At 38.4% G+C, this 17,584-nt stretch overlaps 1 protein-coding gene across 12 annotated transcripts in view; it reads left to right on the top strand.

Moving 5' to 3' along the window:
• Window positions 1-1,412: 1,412 nt before the first annotated feature.
• The window catches only part of ROS1 (ROS proto-oncogene 1, receptor tyrosine kinase), an 87,323-nt gene continuing 71,151 nt past the window's right edge, over window positions 1,413-17,584 (top strand). For 8 of the 12 annotated variants that reach the window (XR_008576597.1, XR_008576595.1, XR_008576596.1 and 5 more), the window contains exons 1-12: window positions 1,442-1,729; window positions 3,469-3,522; window positions 5,258-5,317; window positions 6,005-6,031; window positions 8,608-8,668; window positions 9,351-9,499; window positions 10,886-11,024; window positions 11,497-11,698; window positions 12,334-12,410; window positions 14,884-15,006; window positions 16,029-16,213; window positions 17,388-17,485. Coding sequence is in view for 6 of the 12 variants with exons in the window: in XM_054822124.1 (XP_054678099.1) it covers window positions 1,607-1,729; window positions 3,469-3,522; window positions 5,258-5,317; window positions 6,005-6,031; window positions 8,608-8,668; window positions 9,351-9,499; window positions 10,886-11,024; window positions 11,497-11,698; window positions 12,334-12,410; window positions 14,884-15,006; window positions 16,029-16,213; window positions 17,388-17,485 (1,298 nt within the window). In the remaining 6 variants the exon portion in view is untranslated. Of the gene's footprint in view, window positions 1,730-3,468; window positions 3,523-5,257; window positions 5,318-6,004; window positions 6,032-8,607; window positions 8,669-9,350; window positions 9,500-9,764; window positions 9,960-10,885; window positions 11,025-11,496; window positions 11,699-12,333; window positions 12,411-14,883; window positions 15,007-16,028; window positions 16,214-17,387; window positions 17,486-17,584 lie in introns of those variants that run through there. The other 4 variants (XM_054822123.1, XM_054822125.1, XM_054822126.1 and 1 more) reach the window with 4 other exon arrangements.

Genomic DNA, 17,584 nt, shown 5'->3' with positions numbered 1-17,584 from the left:
AGCAGCTTTGCTGGTGGGCTGGAGCGGGGGCAGCATCCTTCTGGAGTGGAGAAGTGACAAGCAAAAGGGCAGTAACTCCCCCTCCTGTGTAGCTGAAAGCCCTTAGCTGAAAGCTAAGCTCACCTTAGATGAGTCTCACTCTCATCTAGGAGTTCCCTTGAGTAGTGATGAGGAGGCTGAGATAATGCACAAGGAAACCCCCAAACGCTTCCCAGGACAAGTGGAAGAAAAGAAGAGGGAGGAGCCTGCTCCACAAAGCCTTTCCTTCTTCCAGCCACCTTCGAGCCATGTGCTTGGCAATACCCATTGGGTCTCTTCAGCCCATCTTATCTTTTGCTCCTGTCTCGGTGCTTCTAGCTCCTTTCACCTACCACGCACAGGCACAGCAGCATGCGGGACTGCGCTGCAGCCTGAATCAGAGAAAACAGCACCAGGTTAATGCTAAACAATTCACTTCTGTTGTTGCTGGGTTAGTGTTAGCCAGACTCTCAGCCTGGTTTATTGCGTGACTGCAGAAATGTTTGCTTGGCAAGTGAATGGGACTGGGAAGGTGTGGTGGAAAAGCGGGTCCCGTCTTTAAGCAGCTATGACAGGATGTATCAGCTTAAATAGATCATCAAAATGCTATGTTATTTATAAAATAGCATATTTTATTTATAATGCATAATACATATGCATAAAAATGACATAGCATTTGTTTATATACATGTATATATATGTAAGCTGTATTGATTTCCTAGTGCGGTTCAGAGAGTGACTCTGTGGATAGCTCTGTTGTACGACAGAGATGTGCCACAGACTGAGAGATGGATGTATCTTAAGCTTGAATTCCCACTGACCTCTTTAATGTGTCCGACTTTATGTAGGACTTTTCACTTCTTTTTAAATCAGATACACAATTTATCCTTCAGCTTCAATTTTCTTCCATGATATGAGCACAAACTTGCTCGTACAATTGTGCCCGCCCATGTAGAGAACCCTAGCAGGTTGGCTCTGGTTAGTTTCCGTCTACGTTGCATCAGAAGGCAATCCAGGGTCTGGTTTGAGTGGTATTTTGGTGCAGAAATGGAACATGTGTAAACAGTCATTAAAATAGATAATTAATAAACATTTTTGTACTGACTGGTATGAACTGTAGCATTCTAATAAGGTGTTAATCATCACAAACACATTTTCATAGTTGTATACATTTGAAAATATTGAGAAATAGCTTAATCACAGTAGAAATGAAGATTAAGCCAGTTTTCTCTCACTCTTTCCCTGTTTTCCTGTTGCTTGGAGCACCTGATTAAAAGCATTGCACTTAGTTTCCTCTTTACGTTAATGATATTTATGTAAGGAGATACGCTGACTTTCATTGGTCAACTCTTTTGTTTCAGTGGTTTAATAAGAAACTATGAAATAGATGTTGTGCAATTTCAAGACAAGTGCTCCAGGAAGCTGAAAAATTGTTGAAGGAACGGAGTGTAAACAAGGATTTAAAAAATATCTAGTAAACTGAAATGCATAAATTTCACAGTCGCTTCTCCGTCATCTAGACTAAAAGGAGTTCATATGGCCAAGTCAAGGAAAGAATCAGACTGATCTAGATGAAATTGTTTAAGTTATGAGGAACGCTTGCCTGTGGGATCTCCTGCTAAAAAGACTTGCTGCTTTTTACTGTGTATGGATTTCTGCAGTGTACTGTGCTTTCTCAAAAAATTGTCAAAACTTATGTACAAGTAACCTGGTAAGTTTTGAAAAGCTGTACTTAATTTTTTGTTAGCACTGTAAGAATTTTCTATTATATATCAGCTTTTTTCAAAGAATTTAAAAGAATGTATCTGAGTAAAAGTAGAATTTGAGAACTAATGTTTAACATTTGAATTTGTGGAACCTAGTAAGGAAGAAATCCCATTAACCAGATTGTGTGGGTTTTCGTTTTATATTTTTTTATATACTTATGTGCCAACAGCTCCTCAAATTACTATAAATGCTGAAGACTCTGGAAGGTGGAGGAGAGAAACTTTTATTCTTTCAGTTTATTCACTTTACTTATCAGTTTCTGTCTAGTCTGTGACACTTATTATATAAACCTAGGAAAAGTGTAAATTCACAAGAAATTGTCTGGGTATCTGCGGCTTGCACAATTATCCTGAACTAGTTTCAGCTTCTTTTTTAAATCATCTATGCTTTATATCATGGATATTTCTTTAAGTATTAAAGTGGTTGAATCCTTAATCTTATGCTTTCTTAGTGTTCCTTTGAGTAGTTGATGGAATTTATTATTTTTCCTTCTACTGATGCACAACGAAGACAAGCAAAACCTCTCAAATCCAAACACTAATTCTCCAGGAGGCTCTCAGGAGTTACCTCCTTGTTTCTATTTGCCTGAAATGTTGATGTTGTTTAGAAGACCGTGTACCTTTGCTCTGTAAAAAGGACATTTTGTGCCTTGGGGCTAACTGTGGAAACCTACTGAAGGGGACTATCACATGCTCCATTTTATTTCATACATTTGTCTGACAGTTCCTTTAAAACTATTTCTAACTCCTGCACCAGTGAAACAGTTAATTGCCTTCCCTGCTGGAAGCCTATCATGCAATGATAAGTTTAATGGGGATCCTTTGATTTAAACTTAAATCAATTCAGAATAAGAAATAAGTTGCTCTTCCTCTCATCTATGAAAGACAGGAAAATAGCATTCATGTTCACTGAACATATTGTATAAGGGATTCAGATGAGAAAAATATAATTTTGGAGTCTGAGAGCTGTAAATCTTATTTTTCGCCTCCAGTCTACTTACAGTGTTCACATTTGCTTTGTGACACCTTTGATTCTCACTATTGTCACAGTGTGCCGAAAATGTCTTCCTGAGAGTTGTTTTATTAAGGGTGCTCTTACCTGTTTACAGGACAAAACTTAAGACCTAAGTTCAGCTTCTCCGAGGTTGTTAGATACATCCCCAAATCATTCACACTTCGCAGGCGGTGACTGGCTTTACACACTTCCAATGATGTGAAAAAACAGGCACCTTAGCTCCAGAGCACTTTTGGCAGGAGAGGAAGGGTGGTCACCATATGGTTGCGTAAAACCCCTTCAAAAGGAGGCCAGACAAAAGGCATTTAGCTTCAAGGAAAGTCTTTCTGCTCCCAAGAGGTCAAAGCCACTTGGCTTTGTCATTTATGTTCAATGTATTTATGAAGCATTTGTTATTGACTCAGTGAACCAGAGTCAGGAGATGAGAGCCAAATTCCTACCTGAGATAATTTAATTAACACCAAGTGATTCTGCCAATGTCTTTGTTTGATGGTACTCTGCAGTTAGTCTCAAATAAGAAGCTACTGTGTGTCATCAATAAATTTCTTCAAATGAGGAAACATTAGTCAAAATCTGTTTTACAAGAAATCAGTGCTTTAATATATTTCAATCAAAGAATTTTGGGAAAACATTTGACTCTCTGTAAAAATGTATGTATTTCTCTTATAGGAAGGAGAACCTGGAATTACTAACCTTTGCAATGTTAGTGACATCACAGGAGCAGTGAGTAATGGTTTACTTTGTTAGTTACTGACATTTTATGTTCCTGCTATTTGAATAAAATAGATACAATGGTCACATTGTCAAAGACTTCACATAAATGTACACAGTTGCCTGTCTGGCATAAGTTAGTAGGTTGTGTGCTTAGATTTGGCTCAAATTATTAAAGATACATCTATCTTTTTTGTTTAAAGACAATGTGTAAAGGGTGTGGATCTCTGCTGTGAGTTATGTTCACATTTGTGATCTACAAAATTCATAATCACTCATTTTTGAGAAAATGAGTCAAAACTAGCATTCCCTCCAAAATGCAAATCATTAAGACTGTTTTATTCAATTACCTTGGTACTGTAGGTAAAGGAGTTTATTTTGTTTTCTCAGTGATTTGATGGGAGAAAACTTAAAATGATGGTTGTTGAAAATTTAGAGTTCTGTAGGACTTCAAATGGTTGTGTTTATCGTGGCGGCTCTTTAGCTTAACATGAGCTTTCCACAGCAACATTCTTGTGAGGACTTTAGCTGATGCTCTCCTAGTTCAGATTTCAAATGCAGTTCAAGATGTCAGTTATACATATTCTTTGAACAGTGGTGGAGAATTCAGTCATCAATATTTTCCACAGAAAGTAGTGGGAATCAGCCCCTCAGCACGTGGTATCGAGCGAGACTGGGTCATTTATGATGCTGGGACCATAAAAGGCTGTGTTGTCATGACAATACATAGCAAGGTTGACTTGCCTATTTGGGTTACTGTGTATCTTTGCTCAGTGTTATCACATCTTACTATTTTTTTCATGAGACTTTGTAATGCTTGATGTCAGAGTATCCTGCTTCCAAAATCTTTCCCTTCCAGCTTCCTTTTAAAAAGAAAAATGTACATGGCCATTAAGAAGTGGATGGGACAGAATAAACAAGTGAGGTCCAATATCAAATCCAAACCACCTAATATTTATTACATCTTTGAAAAATGATGGTTTTAAAGCCAATGCCTTGCCTGTCAGAGAGCAGGGAGCTTGCGTGGAATGGCTTTCCACTGTACTTAGTTGTGCTGCACACTGCATATGTGTTACTTCTCCTGCATATCTGTTACTTCTCCACAGAGAACAAGTGGTAAAATAAACTTGGGAGAGAGGGAACACTGGCCACACACATCACGGCTGGCTGGGAGACTCATTCCCAGGGCAAGACTGAAAGTGGACTGTCTTAGCCAGGGCTCCTTCTGCCCCTGGAGCTGTGCATCAGCCCTTTCCCAAGGCGTGTATAAAGCTGAGCACTCTCCCCAGGTGATGGTCACAGTCTGCTCAAGTCTCCTGCAGTGCTTTTAATGTTCTCTGTACATGCCAGGGTGTAAAAGTACAGAGCTCAACTAGAGCTCAACAGGTAGTTGAACATCTACTGTTTTGCACAAAGCAATCTCTAAGAATGATTTAATTTTTTCTTCTGCTCTGTATTTGATTTTACATTGAGAAGGGCACAATACAACATAATTCCCTTATTGTAGTATCTGACTACTTATAGTCTTTGGTATATTTAATATTTTTGTTACAGAGTTTAAGTGCTGTAAATGCCTATTTTATTGCTAAGGAACCAGGGCATGAAGGAGCTAAGTGAGTTGGTGATGCAGAATGTTTTACTGTAGCTGGAAATCGAACTATTGTCCTCACCCTTAGTGCTGGACTATCTCTTCTCTTTAAAAATGTGCTTTCAAAGTCCTTTTTAAAGCCACTATCTGTCTTTCCAGTGCACACAGGGATGTCAGTTTTGGAATGCAACAGTGCAAATCAATTGCCCACTGAAATGTGTGAGTATTGCCTGAGCCTTGACTCTGTAGCACTTGTATCCAGTCCATCAAGTACCTTATCCGGTGGGAGATGTGGAAAACCTAACCAGAGCAGTGTTTCTATGAAAAGATGTCATGTCCATATTTTCTTTCAGTACGTTTATAAATTCTCTTTTGGGAAGTTAATAATTCTTGCTATGGGAGTTACTTGTAACATCAAAAGTTTTCATTGTGTTTGTAAAAATATGGGGACATTTTACAGTTCATTAAGCTCAACCACTCACCCAGATTTTCAGGCAGTGAGAAAGAACTAGTGCTTTTCAGGATTTTACTCTACTGGGGCCTGTCTCAGAGTTGTATGCAGAGGTAAATGAAGCACATGGTCCTTACTAGATTGATTTCTTGCTTTTACTAAACCAGATGGATAAGAATTAGCACTGGTCTGGGACAACCACCATGATAGTTTTTAAACTGCTCTTTTTCTGGACCTCTTGAACACCTGAAGCTCATTCATCCTTGGTATCATTTTAATGTTGACTTTCTGGTTTTTCAAGTGTGGGTTTTCCTGCTTTCATGATTTGCCAGTGACAAGGTTTTGTAGAGTACTTTCACTGTAAGAAACTTCTAATTAATAGATACTATCTGTTTGAAATACTCTGTGATTATATTTATGCTAAGCTCACATTTTATTAATTTGCTGCTTTGCAGAACAAGACATACACCAGAACATGTGAGGTAAGTTAAACAGTATCAGATCAATAAAAAAAATCATGATTTCAGTGATGACTATGTCCATATAGTGCTAAGAAAAACAATGTAAATACACAAACTTATCAATCTAGGTCTAATTGTTTTGTGCTCCCTGAAGGTGAAGAACAAGTTAAGTACCTGAATCCTTTCTTTCCAGCATGGTGGCTAAGGACATGTTTGCATTAAAAACTGCTGTGTAGCATAGAATATTGCTTTAAAGAAAGCAGACTAATCACACCAGTATGGAACGCAGTACAGACCTGTTTAAACTATCTTCTAGGCTCTCACAGGAGTCTTGCTCTGACCAGTTTTACATTAATGCCATCAAAGATGAACCAGAGAGAATGCTTATTAAGGCTGGTATGACACCAGCTTGGTGAGAAGTAGAAACCAGAAGTGGGGCTGTTGAAGCCTCAGTATGAAGGTTGTACCCAGATGAGGGAAACACACTTCAAGCAGGCGATGGAGGAGTTGGAGGGAATCCTGTGTAGGACACAAACGCATTGGCAAGCTGGAACTTTGAAAGGATTGATTTTTTCATGCTTTTTAATCTGTGAAGTTGTGACCATGACAAAGGTTTACAAGTATGCTAAATGATGGCTTTGGAGGGTAGGAACAGTCCAAGTAGTAATCAACTTACTTTTGTAGAAACACAGAATTAGTGGGTTGGATTTTTTTGGTTGGTTGTTTGGGGTTTTGGGGTTTTTTTTTGTTGTCGTTGGTTTTTTGGTGTGGGGTTTTGGTTGTTTTTTTTTCTTGTCTGGCCACACAATATGCCAGTGAAATTCACTAACTCTGCAAGGGCTCTTGCAGGATTATTTTTCTGCTGGATCAACTGGCTGACTTGACTCCCTGCATGGTCAGGCGAGCACCAGGTCACTGCCTGCAGAGAAGCATTGCAGTCTGCAGGGGAAAGGAGGAGTAGTAAGAGTGTGACTTTTCCTTTGGTGTTGGCTCAGATCCGTCCTGTGACTACATCTTGGGACTGAAAGCTGGTAGTATTACTCCAATTGGATATTACCTCTCACCTAGGAACAGGGGAGTGCCACTGAATTCAGTGGGAATATTCACAAGAAAGGGCAGCAGAATCTGGCTCATACACGGGCAATGCTGATCTATGGAAAAGATATGAGGATTTCTTGTTTTCAGGCAGAGCAGATGGCAAATTTCCCTCAAAATTTCTAACTCTAGGAGCTTCAGTAATCCTCTTACCTCAATCAAAAATTGGATTTATGGTTTGGACAAAATCAGAAGAAGAAAGAAAAACGTGACAAACCCCAAATGGTCAGAAATGTCTGTGTTAAATGAAGCAGAAGGCACTATGAATCAGTGTGTGATCTGGGGACACTGTTCCCTGCAAATTAAACAAAACTTGGTTGTAAATGAAAGCTCCAGTGTACAGTTGATAACTGATGTCTGCTAATACCCGGATCTTTGCCTGGTAATTCACTTGGCAATATTTTATTTCTCTGAATATGAAAACATTGGAAAAAACTTTTTAAGTGCTTGCACTTGGCACTGAATGCCTAGATGTCAGTTAATGTATGTAGGAATATACTGCTAAGCAAGTTTTTAAATCTGTCTCAGCTGCATCTGTGTTGTCTGAAATAACACGCCTTATCAGGTTTCCGTAGGGTGCCGGAAGTGTATATCCTAGAAGTATAGGAAGAGCAATTAAAAAAATTTGCTCACTTAACATAATGAATTGCTTCTGAATGATCTAAAGGTTAATTATCACTTGAAAGTTGACTGCTGTATGAAGCAAACTTCAAGATTTTATAGGTCGGATGAACTTGCAGAATAAAATGAGCCCAAATAAAATGGCTGTCTAGAAAAGCCCAAACCATCACTTTTCAGAAGCACAGAGTCTTACATGTAATTTTTAAGCCACAGAAATCCACCTGGAAAATGTTACTACCTCTTCTTACATTCTCCCCTGTAAAGCAGGGTAACACTATGTCTATGTTCCCTATCTAATCTGAAAACTCTTAGGAGTTTTCTGTTCTTAGGATGCAAGTGTGGAGAACTCGCTGTCCTCTGTTGTTTGTTGCTTGCAGCTTGTAGACATGACTGTACCAGAAGCAGTAACTGCTAACCAGGAAGTGTGAATTAGACATTGCCACTCTGACAAATTGCTAATTTGAAGTATTTTGAAAACTGACTGGAAATACATTTTTAAGAATGTGCCTCATTCATAGGAAAGACATGAAGCGGGAAAGGGTGAAACCCAGCATGTGGCATATATCATTAACCAGTTAAAAAACATTCTTTCCTGACTCCATGGTTGTCACTGAAGTCTATTTCCAACTTTAATGTAGCCCCATATTTGTGCTTTCCATAAAGAGACAGTGTGTAAGGAGGAAATCCCTAATTCAGTGCCCAGTGAACTGATGAAAAGGCTCTCAGGAAGCTCGTCGAAGTGAGTTTGTGGTACTGCTATTTTTTAGAATGAATGTAATGTTTTCCACAGGGTTTGTATGTATTTAAAATGTGTCTGCATAATTCTGGGAGGAAGTTTGCCTTTACACAAAACTAACCAGTGAGTTCTGTACCCTACACAGACAATTTCCTGTAAGTTTGGCTGTAGCTGTGCAGAGGATGCATATGGAACTGAAGCCCAGAGTAAGTCTGAATAGAGTCCTGTGTCTGATTCACAGTCTGATAAATTCAGTTTTAAGAGTATAGTCTTGTTCTATTATCTGGATTTCTTTGAAAAAAATAGGAATGTCTTGAGCATTTTTATTAATCAGAAAATTACCACTCCTCTTCTTTTTTAACAAATACAATGGAGTTAACTCTATCTTGTAGTAAAACTCTTTTCCCTCCCTTTCATGGACATGTTTTTTAATCCAAATCTCAACTGTTTAAGATGATACTTTGTTGTGACCTGTCTGCTACCTTGAAATCATTGTCAAAAGCTCCTGCAACTTACTTGGGAACGATTGGGCCAATACAGTGCTATTGAAACAGGCTCCTTGATAATCTCTTCAGAAGTCTCCCATATCTTCTCTAGGTTTCTATTCCGCAAAATTTTACTAAGTACTTGTAACTAAAAGTGCATTTACTCAAGTGCAGAGTTGTAGTCACATGTGCTCGCATTGAGCATGGCCCAGTTCAGGCTTACTTATCAAACTGTCTTTAAGATGCCATGTGATTTACTTAGCAACATTTCCAATATATTCTCTTCTGTGTTTTTATTGGCTTCACAGCTTTCAGGTGTGCAGGGTAATAGGCTTTTACCCTTAAGACCCAGAGATTGCCATGAAAGGTTTTTTCTTACTGTTGTGTTGTATTTTCCCCTCAGACTACTTGAACAAGCCTGGAGCACCATTTGCATCTACCATTGAAAGCCACAGTGTCACATTAGGGTGGAAACCAGCTAACATCTCTGGGGTGAAATATATTATCCAGTGGAAGTTCAATCAGCTCCCTGGAGACTGGAGGTACACAGAGGTATAGAAGGACACTCGCTTTTACTTTGCAAGGAAATAGGTTCTTGGTTTAATTTATAATCCAGTCTTGTTTCACTGGAGAAAAAAAAGGGTAATTTATTAATAGAGTGCAGTCATATAAAAAACTACATGAGGAAAGAAAGTAATGACTAGATTTTGAAACAGAAGTGGCTGTAATTTACTGCTGAATTAAGTGATTCCTTGATCTTTTTATAGCAGCTCGCTAAGACTGGTAAAATATTTTGGGATTCTTTGTGTACTTTCAGGTCACTGGTTGTGTTTGCCATCTCTGCTCTTCACTTTATTTTAGAAAAGCATTGGATAATATGTTAGGCACACAAAAGGCGTTTACAAAATCATGAGTAGCATGGAGAAGCTGAGAAGTGGACAATTCTATTTTCACCAACACAGGAACTAGGGACCTTGATGGAAACCAGCAGGTTCAAAATTAGCAAATGAAGGTATTTTCTTGCAGAATGTGTAGTTAAAATGTTCAGCTGCCTCCTGGCACATGTGTATGTTAAATTACTAAACTTAAACTCCTAAATATTTACTAAATAGGGTTCAAAAAGTGACTGGACAAACTAATGGAAGAAAAAAATGGGTTCTACTAAATGCAAACATAGCCATTGTTTCATGTTGAGCCATGCTTATAAAATGCCAAGACTGAGAGTATTCGAGAGAAATATCACTGCAGGCTTTTTTTTTTTTTTAACCTTTCCCTAGAGATATTTTTTGGTTCTTGTCAAAGACACAATACTTGGCTAGACAGACCTTTATTCTGACTCAGTACGGTTATTCTCATATTATATTCTTTTGCGTCAACTGTACACTTGTTATCTTGCCATCATCTCTATTGGACCAATTTACAGAGCATGGCAAGTTGGTGCCACAAATCAAAGGTAAAGATAATTTGCTGAGCAGGAAGTTCTTCTGAATTAATCATTGGTGAAATAATGGGCAACGATGACTTCAAACCATAAATATTTTAGGGTAGCTAGGAGCCTTTGGATCTTAAACTTGTAGTATATGTATCAAAAGTTTAAAATACATTGCCCATAATACATTATTATTTTAGAATTTTTACCTTATTCTTGAATTTTATTATTATATTGCATCCATCCTTCCATTCATCCACTCATTGTTTAGATTTGGCAGTGCGTTCTGAAGAAAAGAGAAGAGAAAAAGTTCTGAAAGGATGGAAAATCAAAGTCTGTGGTGAAAATAACTCCCAGAATTTATTTTTATTTAAACTTAGGATGCTGCACTTTTATATCCTGAAATATGTATGCTGTTGTATGAGACCTCTTTTGCTCTGATAACACCCTACATAGTAACTGCAGATGGAGGAAGAAAAAAAAATGATTGTGTCTGTGCATTGATCTAGGTAGTATCTGAAAATTCATATACAGTTAAAGATCTTCAAGCCTTCACAGAGTACGTGTTTCGAGTAGTTTGGATCATTACATCTCAGCTGCAGCTCCATTCTCCATCGAGTCCCAGTTACCAGACACATGCTTTTGGAGGTAACGAATCACACTATTAATTGCGTCTTTCAGGACCATATCAGAAGCATTTAGGTTTCCTTGTTGTTTCATTCACAGAAAACATTGATGCTTAATCTTTAGAATGATGTGTATGTTGTCTGCTGAGCAGCTGCAGAAGACCAAACTAAAATACTACAAGCTCTTTTTATTTGAACTAGAAGATTTAGGGCTGCTTCCTGCTTTTAGTTTTAAAAACATGCACAGAAAAGTATATGGTCATAATTGTGAGGGCACATTGGATACTTTTGTGCATAATTATGCATGTTAACTTTTTGACTGAAATACACGCATATTTTCCTGGACACTGAAAACAACCATTGATGAAATTTTATGCTGTCTCTAATCATATTTATTAGTGTAAATGAATTAACAGGTGTAAAACCTAAAAATGTACCAAGAAAAAAACAATTAATGTCTTAAATGCCATCCCAGTTATTTCTGTCTCTTGCAGCTCCTGCGACAGCTCCTGTCATTAAAGATATTCAGAGTTCAAGTCCAAACACTGTTGAAGTCAGTTGGTCTCCACCACTTTTTCCCAATGGATTGATTATTGGGTATAACTTGCTCCTGACCAGTGAGAATCATGAACTGTGGAGAGCATCAAGAGGGCATAGCTTTCAGTTCTACTCCACCTTCCCAAACAACACTTACAGGTATGAAAAGAAAAGATAACCAACATGACCAAGTGTGCTGTAGCACTTCTTGCCCAGATAGCACATGGTATGCCTAAGTACCACTTCTGCACAATTATGCTGTTTACTTACATTCTTGCCAAAAACAAGGGTACCTTCCTTGAGATAACAGAGTTATTCCAGATGAGTTGGCTGCTTATGTAGAAGTCAGATGGACAAGAAGGAAAAGCAATTTGATATAGGGCCAGCAGGCTGCATTTTCTTAGCCATCATTTGTCTTTTTTTTTTTAAGCTTATGTGGCATGTTTTCAGTATATTCAGGGAATGATAGAGCAGTCCTTTAAGCATCTGGAGTAATTCCTTCTTTTTTATTAAACACAAAGGCCTGCATTCTGCTTGCACTGGTAAATACAGATCTTCCTTCAAAATGAAATTGAGTTGCTCTTCTGAGTCTGAAACCCCATCTTGAATTTTAATTTAGAAGATTCTGTTGTTGTCCCACCTTTGCGAAATTCAGTTTCTGTTGGTTTTATCTTTATTATAAATTTCCCAGAGCATTATATTTAAAAGGGCAGCTGCCCTACTTGATAAAATGTTTCTCAGGCAATCTTTCAAAAGAAACCTGCAAATCAAAATCTGTCTCTGGTTTACCATAGGTTCAGGATTGTGGCCGTTAATGAGTTTGGTGTTGGACCCCCTGCCGAAGCCAACATCACAACCCCAGAATCCAAAGGTACAAGAGTAGCAGAGTCCTTATCGCTGTCTGTTCCCGGGGACAAAGTCACACTCGCTGGGCTGCTGTGTACCCGGCAGAAAAGAATAATATTTAGACTGTAAACAGTGCATGACAAGGAGTTGTGCACTGAGGAGTCAATAGCATATCAGAAACAGTCCTGTTCTTTAGCTGTAGACATTACTGGGCTACACAGCATGGTAATAAGCTGACATGCTGGTAAGCCCAAACAAATTTGGCCTCAGTTGTGTTGCAGATGGAGAGGACATACTTTCATTTTCTAGATGAGATTTTAATAGCTGACAAACAAATATATTTCTTCTAATAATGTTAAATACTTAATATGAAACTCTTTTATCAAAACAGCCTGTTATCTCATGCCAAATATGTGAAATCATATCAATTTTTGTTGCTCTTTAATGGCTGTATTTATTTTACTATATTAACTAATTAATAATGAAAGTAATGATACACTGTAGGTATCACTCAAAGAATTGCAGAAATATTTATTAATTGCCAGAGAATGGTACATGTTGAGATAGAGCACAAGTGAAAATGAAATCAATGTTACCAAAATGTATCTTTAGAAAAGAAAACAAAGGATGCTCCCCTCCTCCTGAAGAAATCCAGTTGTCAAACACCTGGAAACTCTTGAACTTTAGCAAAAACTTTAAGTCTGTCTCTGAATCACCAGTCTTCTGCTATTGGTTGGAGAAATTGAGCTTATAGCTTCTCTGGTACTTATTAAAATATGACCTTTTTTTTTTTTTCTTTTCTTTTTTTTTTGTTTTGTTTTGGGGTTTTTTTTGTTTGTTTGTTTGTTTGTTTGTTTGTTTGTTTGGTGATAGCTCAGTCACACTGATATGTCCTTATCTGGAGACTCTCAGAGGTTTGCTCTAGGGTTGACTGACCCTGGGCCATAAACATTTGTGCCATTTGTGAAATGTCCAGAGTGGTACATCTGACTGTGTTCATTAAATCAAGCCAATTACCAATCAATTAATTTAAGGTAGAAAACAAACAAAACCCCCTATCCCTCAAAACCCCACCTTCTGGGGGTGTGGAATCATCCCACCTCCCCTTACTAGTCACCACGTAAAACCTCAGTTGATTCCTGTGAATTGCACTGGCACGCGCTTTCTCTCTGGGCTGACACAAGCAGGAGCAACCCTTCCTCATGTGTTACATTCAGAAATGGCGTTACTGCATCAGGTACTGAGCTGCGTAGATCTGAGCCCTGAGAAGAGTCTGGGAAAGAATCTTATCTCTGGGCTAAATTGCAAGAAAAGTCACTGGAAAAGAGATAAGGAAGTGATATTGACCTCTTGTACTCTGATCTGGAGAGGTCATTAACCAAATGACTTCTGGTGTGCGCATCATGTGAGAAATGCATACAGCTCAATCTATTAAGATTATCCGGGAATGAATTAAGACAGCATTCGATCACAGTCTCATGATACCCATATGAGGAAATGATATCTGACAGCAGACAGCTGTTTAAACTAGAGATGGGGAAAAAAAAAAGAAAAAAAAAAAAAAAGAAAAAAAAAAAGAAAAAAAGAAAAAAAAGAAAAAAAAAAAAGGAAGGATTGTTTGGAAACTGAAATTAGCCAAAGTCAGACTCAAAATAATGCACCACTTTTTAAAAAGAAGGTAACTACCTTGTGAATGGATTCAGCAGGGGATGTCCAAGATTTTCAGGGATCTGAGATTCACAGGAAAGACTAGCTATCTTTCCCAGAGCTATGCATAGCTCAGTCGGAAGATATGGATTTGCTGCAGAGGTTTTGATGTAAGTTACTTGGGCCTGTATAAGCATGAAGACAGCTTGTGACCAAAGCTCTTCTTGACTTTAAAATCCATGACTTTATTAAAAAAATAACCATATTTTAAATTTATCAACTTTGAAGAAGATAATATTATCCCATTATCATCTTTATCTGTGAAAACTACTTGTTCCTTGAAATAATCACTGGTCAGCATGATGAAATATATGAAATAAACGTACTTGCTTTGCTCTTCCCAGCGCTGTGGGACAATATTCTAGTTGGGGCTTTTCAAAGAGGCCCAGCAGGGTTAAATATCCCACTTCCGTTGGATCTTGGAGTGACATGGATGTGTTAGTGCCTTCGTTTCCTTGGAAGTCTGTAGGGCCTCATTTGCTCCGGCTTGCTTTCCCCTACTAGGGACTCACTACTGTTACAGGAAAGGATGGTATGAAATTCATGTGGTGCGTTCTCACCCTGGGCGAGCAGCCAGAAGGCTCTGTAATTAATAACTCCGTCTACTTTCAGCTCACAAAGAGTTTAAGTTTTAGTCAGTCATTGCTAGTGTAAAAATATATACGTACATATATATATGTGTGTGTGTCTGCGTGTGTATATGCATGTCTATTAATGATGTATCCGAGTTAGCAGCATTCTTCTCTGTGCTGCAGTCCTCCATCTTAATTCTGGATTTCTCCATTTGTTAGTTAAGGAAAAAGCAACATGGCTCTTCCTATCCAGAAACCAGTCTTTAAGGAAGAGATACACAGAACAGTTCCTCGAAGCAGCCCAGTGCCTGCAAAATGGTATCATACACAACAACATTACAGGTAAAATCAGATCGGGCTCTCTCCTTTTCTCTCAAGCACGACTTAGACTTCTCCATTCACCAAGGACAGAATGCACCTCACCTAGCCTGAGACAGTATCTAGCCTCCCTTTATAGGCAATGGGGACAAAAAGGAACTTTCAGGACATGATTTGACCTATTTGAAATGACAGGCATTGGGAAAAGATGAATTGTTCTTCCCAGTGTAACCTTTTCTTCACTGAATCTAAGCAGCTACTTCAGAGCTCGACTTTTACATAGTAGGTATCTAAAGTGAGGTAAGATGAAGCTGAAGCAGATGTTTACCTATGATTAATGACTGTATTTTCTAAAAATGAATATGGGGAAGTGGTTCAAACTTAAGAATTAAATAATATGAAGTATCAAAAGATACCGGCTGAAGAGTATGTGGGTATGTTAGCTAGTTCTGGGGCACAGAACACTGTAGCAAGGTGTTTAGTAGCATAAGTCACTGGACAACCATGTTATCTCAAATTCCTTGCCACTCTAAAGTTTCTTACCTACACTGGTGCTGTATTTGGTCCTTGGAGACAGTGTGGAAATCTGAGTTTATCTACAGAGTGAAGTTCACAGAGCCACAAAGACGCCGGAGAATGAATGTTGCCCCCGACTAAATACTCTTTGATAATACAGGGATGGCACAGACAATGTCTAGCTTGAATTAGAGTGAATGGTGCTTTGTGAGGAGATGCAAATTGCATCTGTTTGCCCTGGAGAGGGGCAATCAGTGTCAGTTGGTTTGCATGTTATATACCCTCTTTCTGTCTGATTACCTTTCTGAAGGGCAATTGTCTATAATAAAGTCACTTACATAGCAAATGGGAAAGTTACCCTATTATCTGAAAGAAGACTAGAAGTGGAGGAGAAAACCAGTTAACTTTTCTCCAATGATGTTGGGTTGCAGGTTGAAAAATACTTCTTTTCAAGGCAAATAAAAAAAGTAACTGCAAAACTGAAACTTAGTTCTTATATTATCTGTGTGCACATGTTTTTCTGTTTTTAGGAATTTCTGTGAATGTTTATCAGCAAGTTGTCTATTTTTCTGAGGGGAATTCCATCTGGGTGAAAGGAGCTGCAAATATGTCCAATGTATCTGACCTAACACTCTTTTATGCTGGCTGGGGGAATATTACATCCATCTCGGTAGACTGGCTTTACCAGAGGATATACTTCGTCATGAATGAAAAGGTAGCGCTCTAGGGCTTAATTAATTTCTTATTTCTTTTGAACCATTACTGTGATTTATTTTACATGAGAAAATCTGATTTATATATAGATATGCATGCACAAAATATAATTATGGAAATAGATTTTTTTACTTCAGTAATATTCACATTTCAGAGATTTAAAAAAGAAGAAAGGCTTGAATATCAGATAATATTTAAAACAAACAGGCTGTATGGAACTCTGTGTTCTTGTCTTATTTTTCTCCTTAGGACGTAATAAGCTTTGGTTTTAACTGTTTTGTTTTTGAGATTGACTCACACCCACCTCATAACCAATATAAGCAACTTTGTTTCTGTTACTTGGTTCTCCATCTAGCCTGTTCAGTTCCTATTCTGCCTCAGGAAGGTGGTCAGATAACTAGTTAGTGATTATAACACCCTTCATAATTGGAAAAAGATGTTCATGAGGGGAAGTGTTTTATATCAGTGATGACAACTCCAATTACAACTGTTTCAACTTGAAGTAAAAATGTAGATGGCAACCATGCACTTGATTCCCTACTCATAAAACAACAGTTATGCTAATGGTCAAGACTTTGCATGTACCTTTGTAGTCCTCTAATGTACAAAGGACTAGAAAGTTGTCCATAATGGTTAGTGGGGGACTTTTTTTTTTTTTTTTTGGCAAGCCTCTTGCCATGTCTGATTTTTTGCTTACTGCTCAGGGAACAGGGAGCAGGAGAAGCAATAGTGAGAAAAAGATACAAATGAGCTGTAGACAAACAGACTGATGACAGGGATTTCTGAATCCATTGCAGGTGAGAGAAGTCCCAAGGTACTGCTCCCAGGGTCAGAAAAGCATTTCCTTCCCCCTTTTCCCTTCCCTGCTAGATCGTTTTCAAAGCACAGTTTGCTTATAACCCCAAATAAGGCTTTTCCCTCCAGCTTAGAGGTAGGAAGAGGGGGATGACTGACAGACAGCTCTTTCAGGGTAAGCTGTCAAGGATGCATTCATACTTGCCACACTGAGCAAGTGTTATACTCGGGTGACTGACAACTCAGGAGCCTGGAAGCACATAGGATTGTGAGAGAGGTGTTTCATTGTCTGGTTTCCCTGAAGGAATCTTGGGTCAGCTTGTTTGCTTATTAGCAAATGCCCTATGAATGCATCACCAGTTTTTCTTCTCATTCCTCAGATACATGTCTGCCATTTAGAGAACTGCACGGCAGCTGAAGACATCACTCCTCTTTATGTGACATCCCCTAGGAAGGTTATAGCTGATCCCTATAATGGGTAAGTGTCGTCCTTCGAGCACTTGGTGTCAAAGGTGCTATAAAGCTCCTCTCTAATTTTCTTCACTTCATTAGTCATCTAGGTTCCTGTTTCAAACTC

This window comes from Grus americana, chromosome 3 (genome assembly GCF_028858705.1).
Source record: "Grus americana isolate bGruAme1 chromosome 3, bGruAme1.mat, whole genome shotgun sequence".
NCBI classification, from domain to species: domain Eukaryota; kingdom Metazoa; phylum Chordata; class Aves; order Gruiformes; family Gruidae; genus Grus; species Grus americana.
This window is presented reverse-complemented; position numbering and strand designations above follow the sequence as displayed.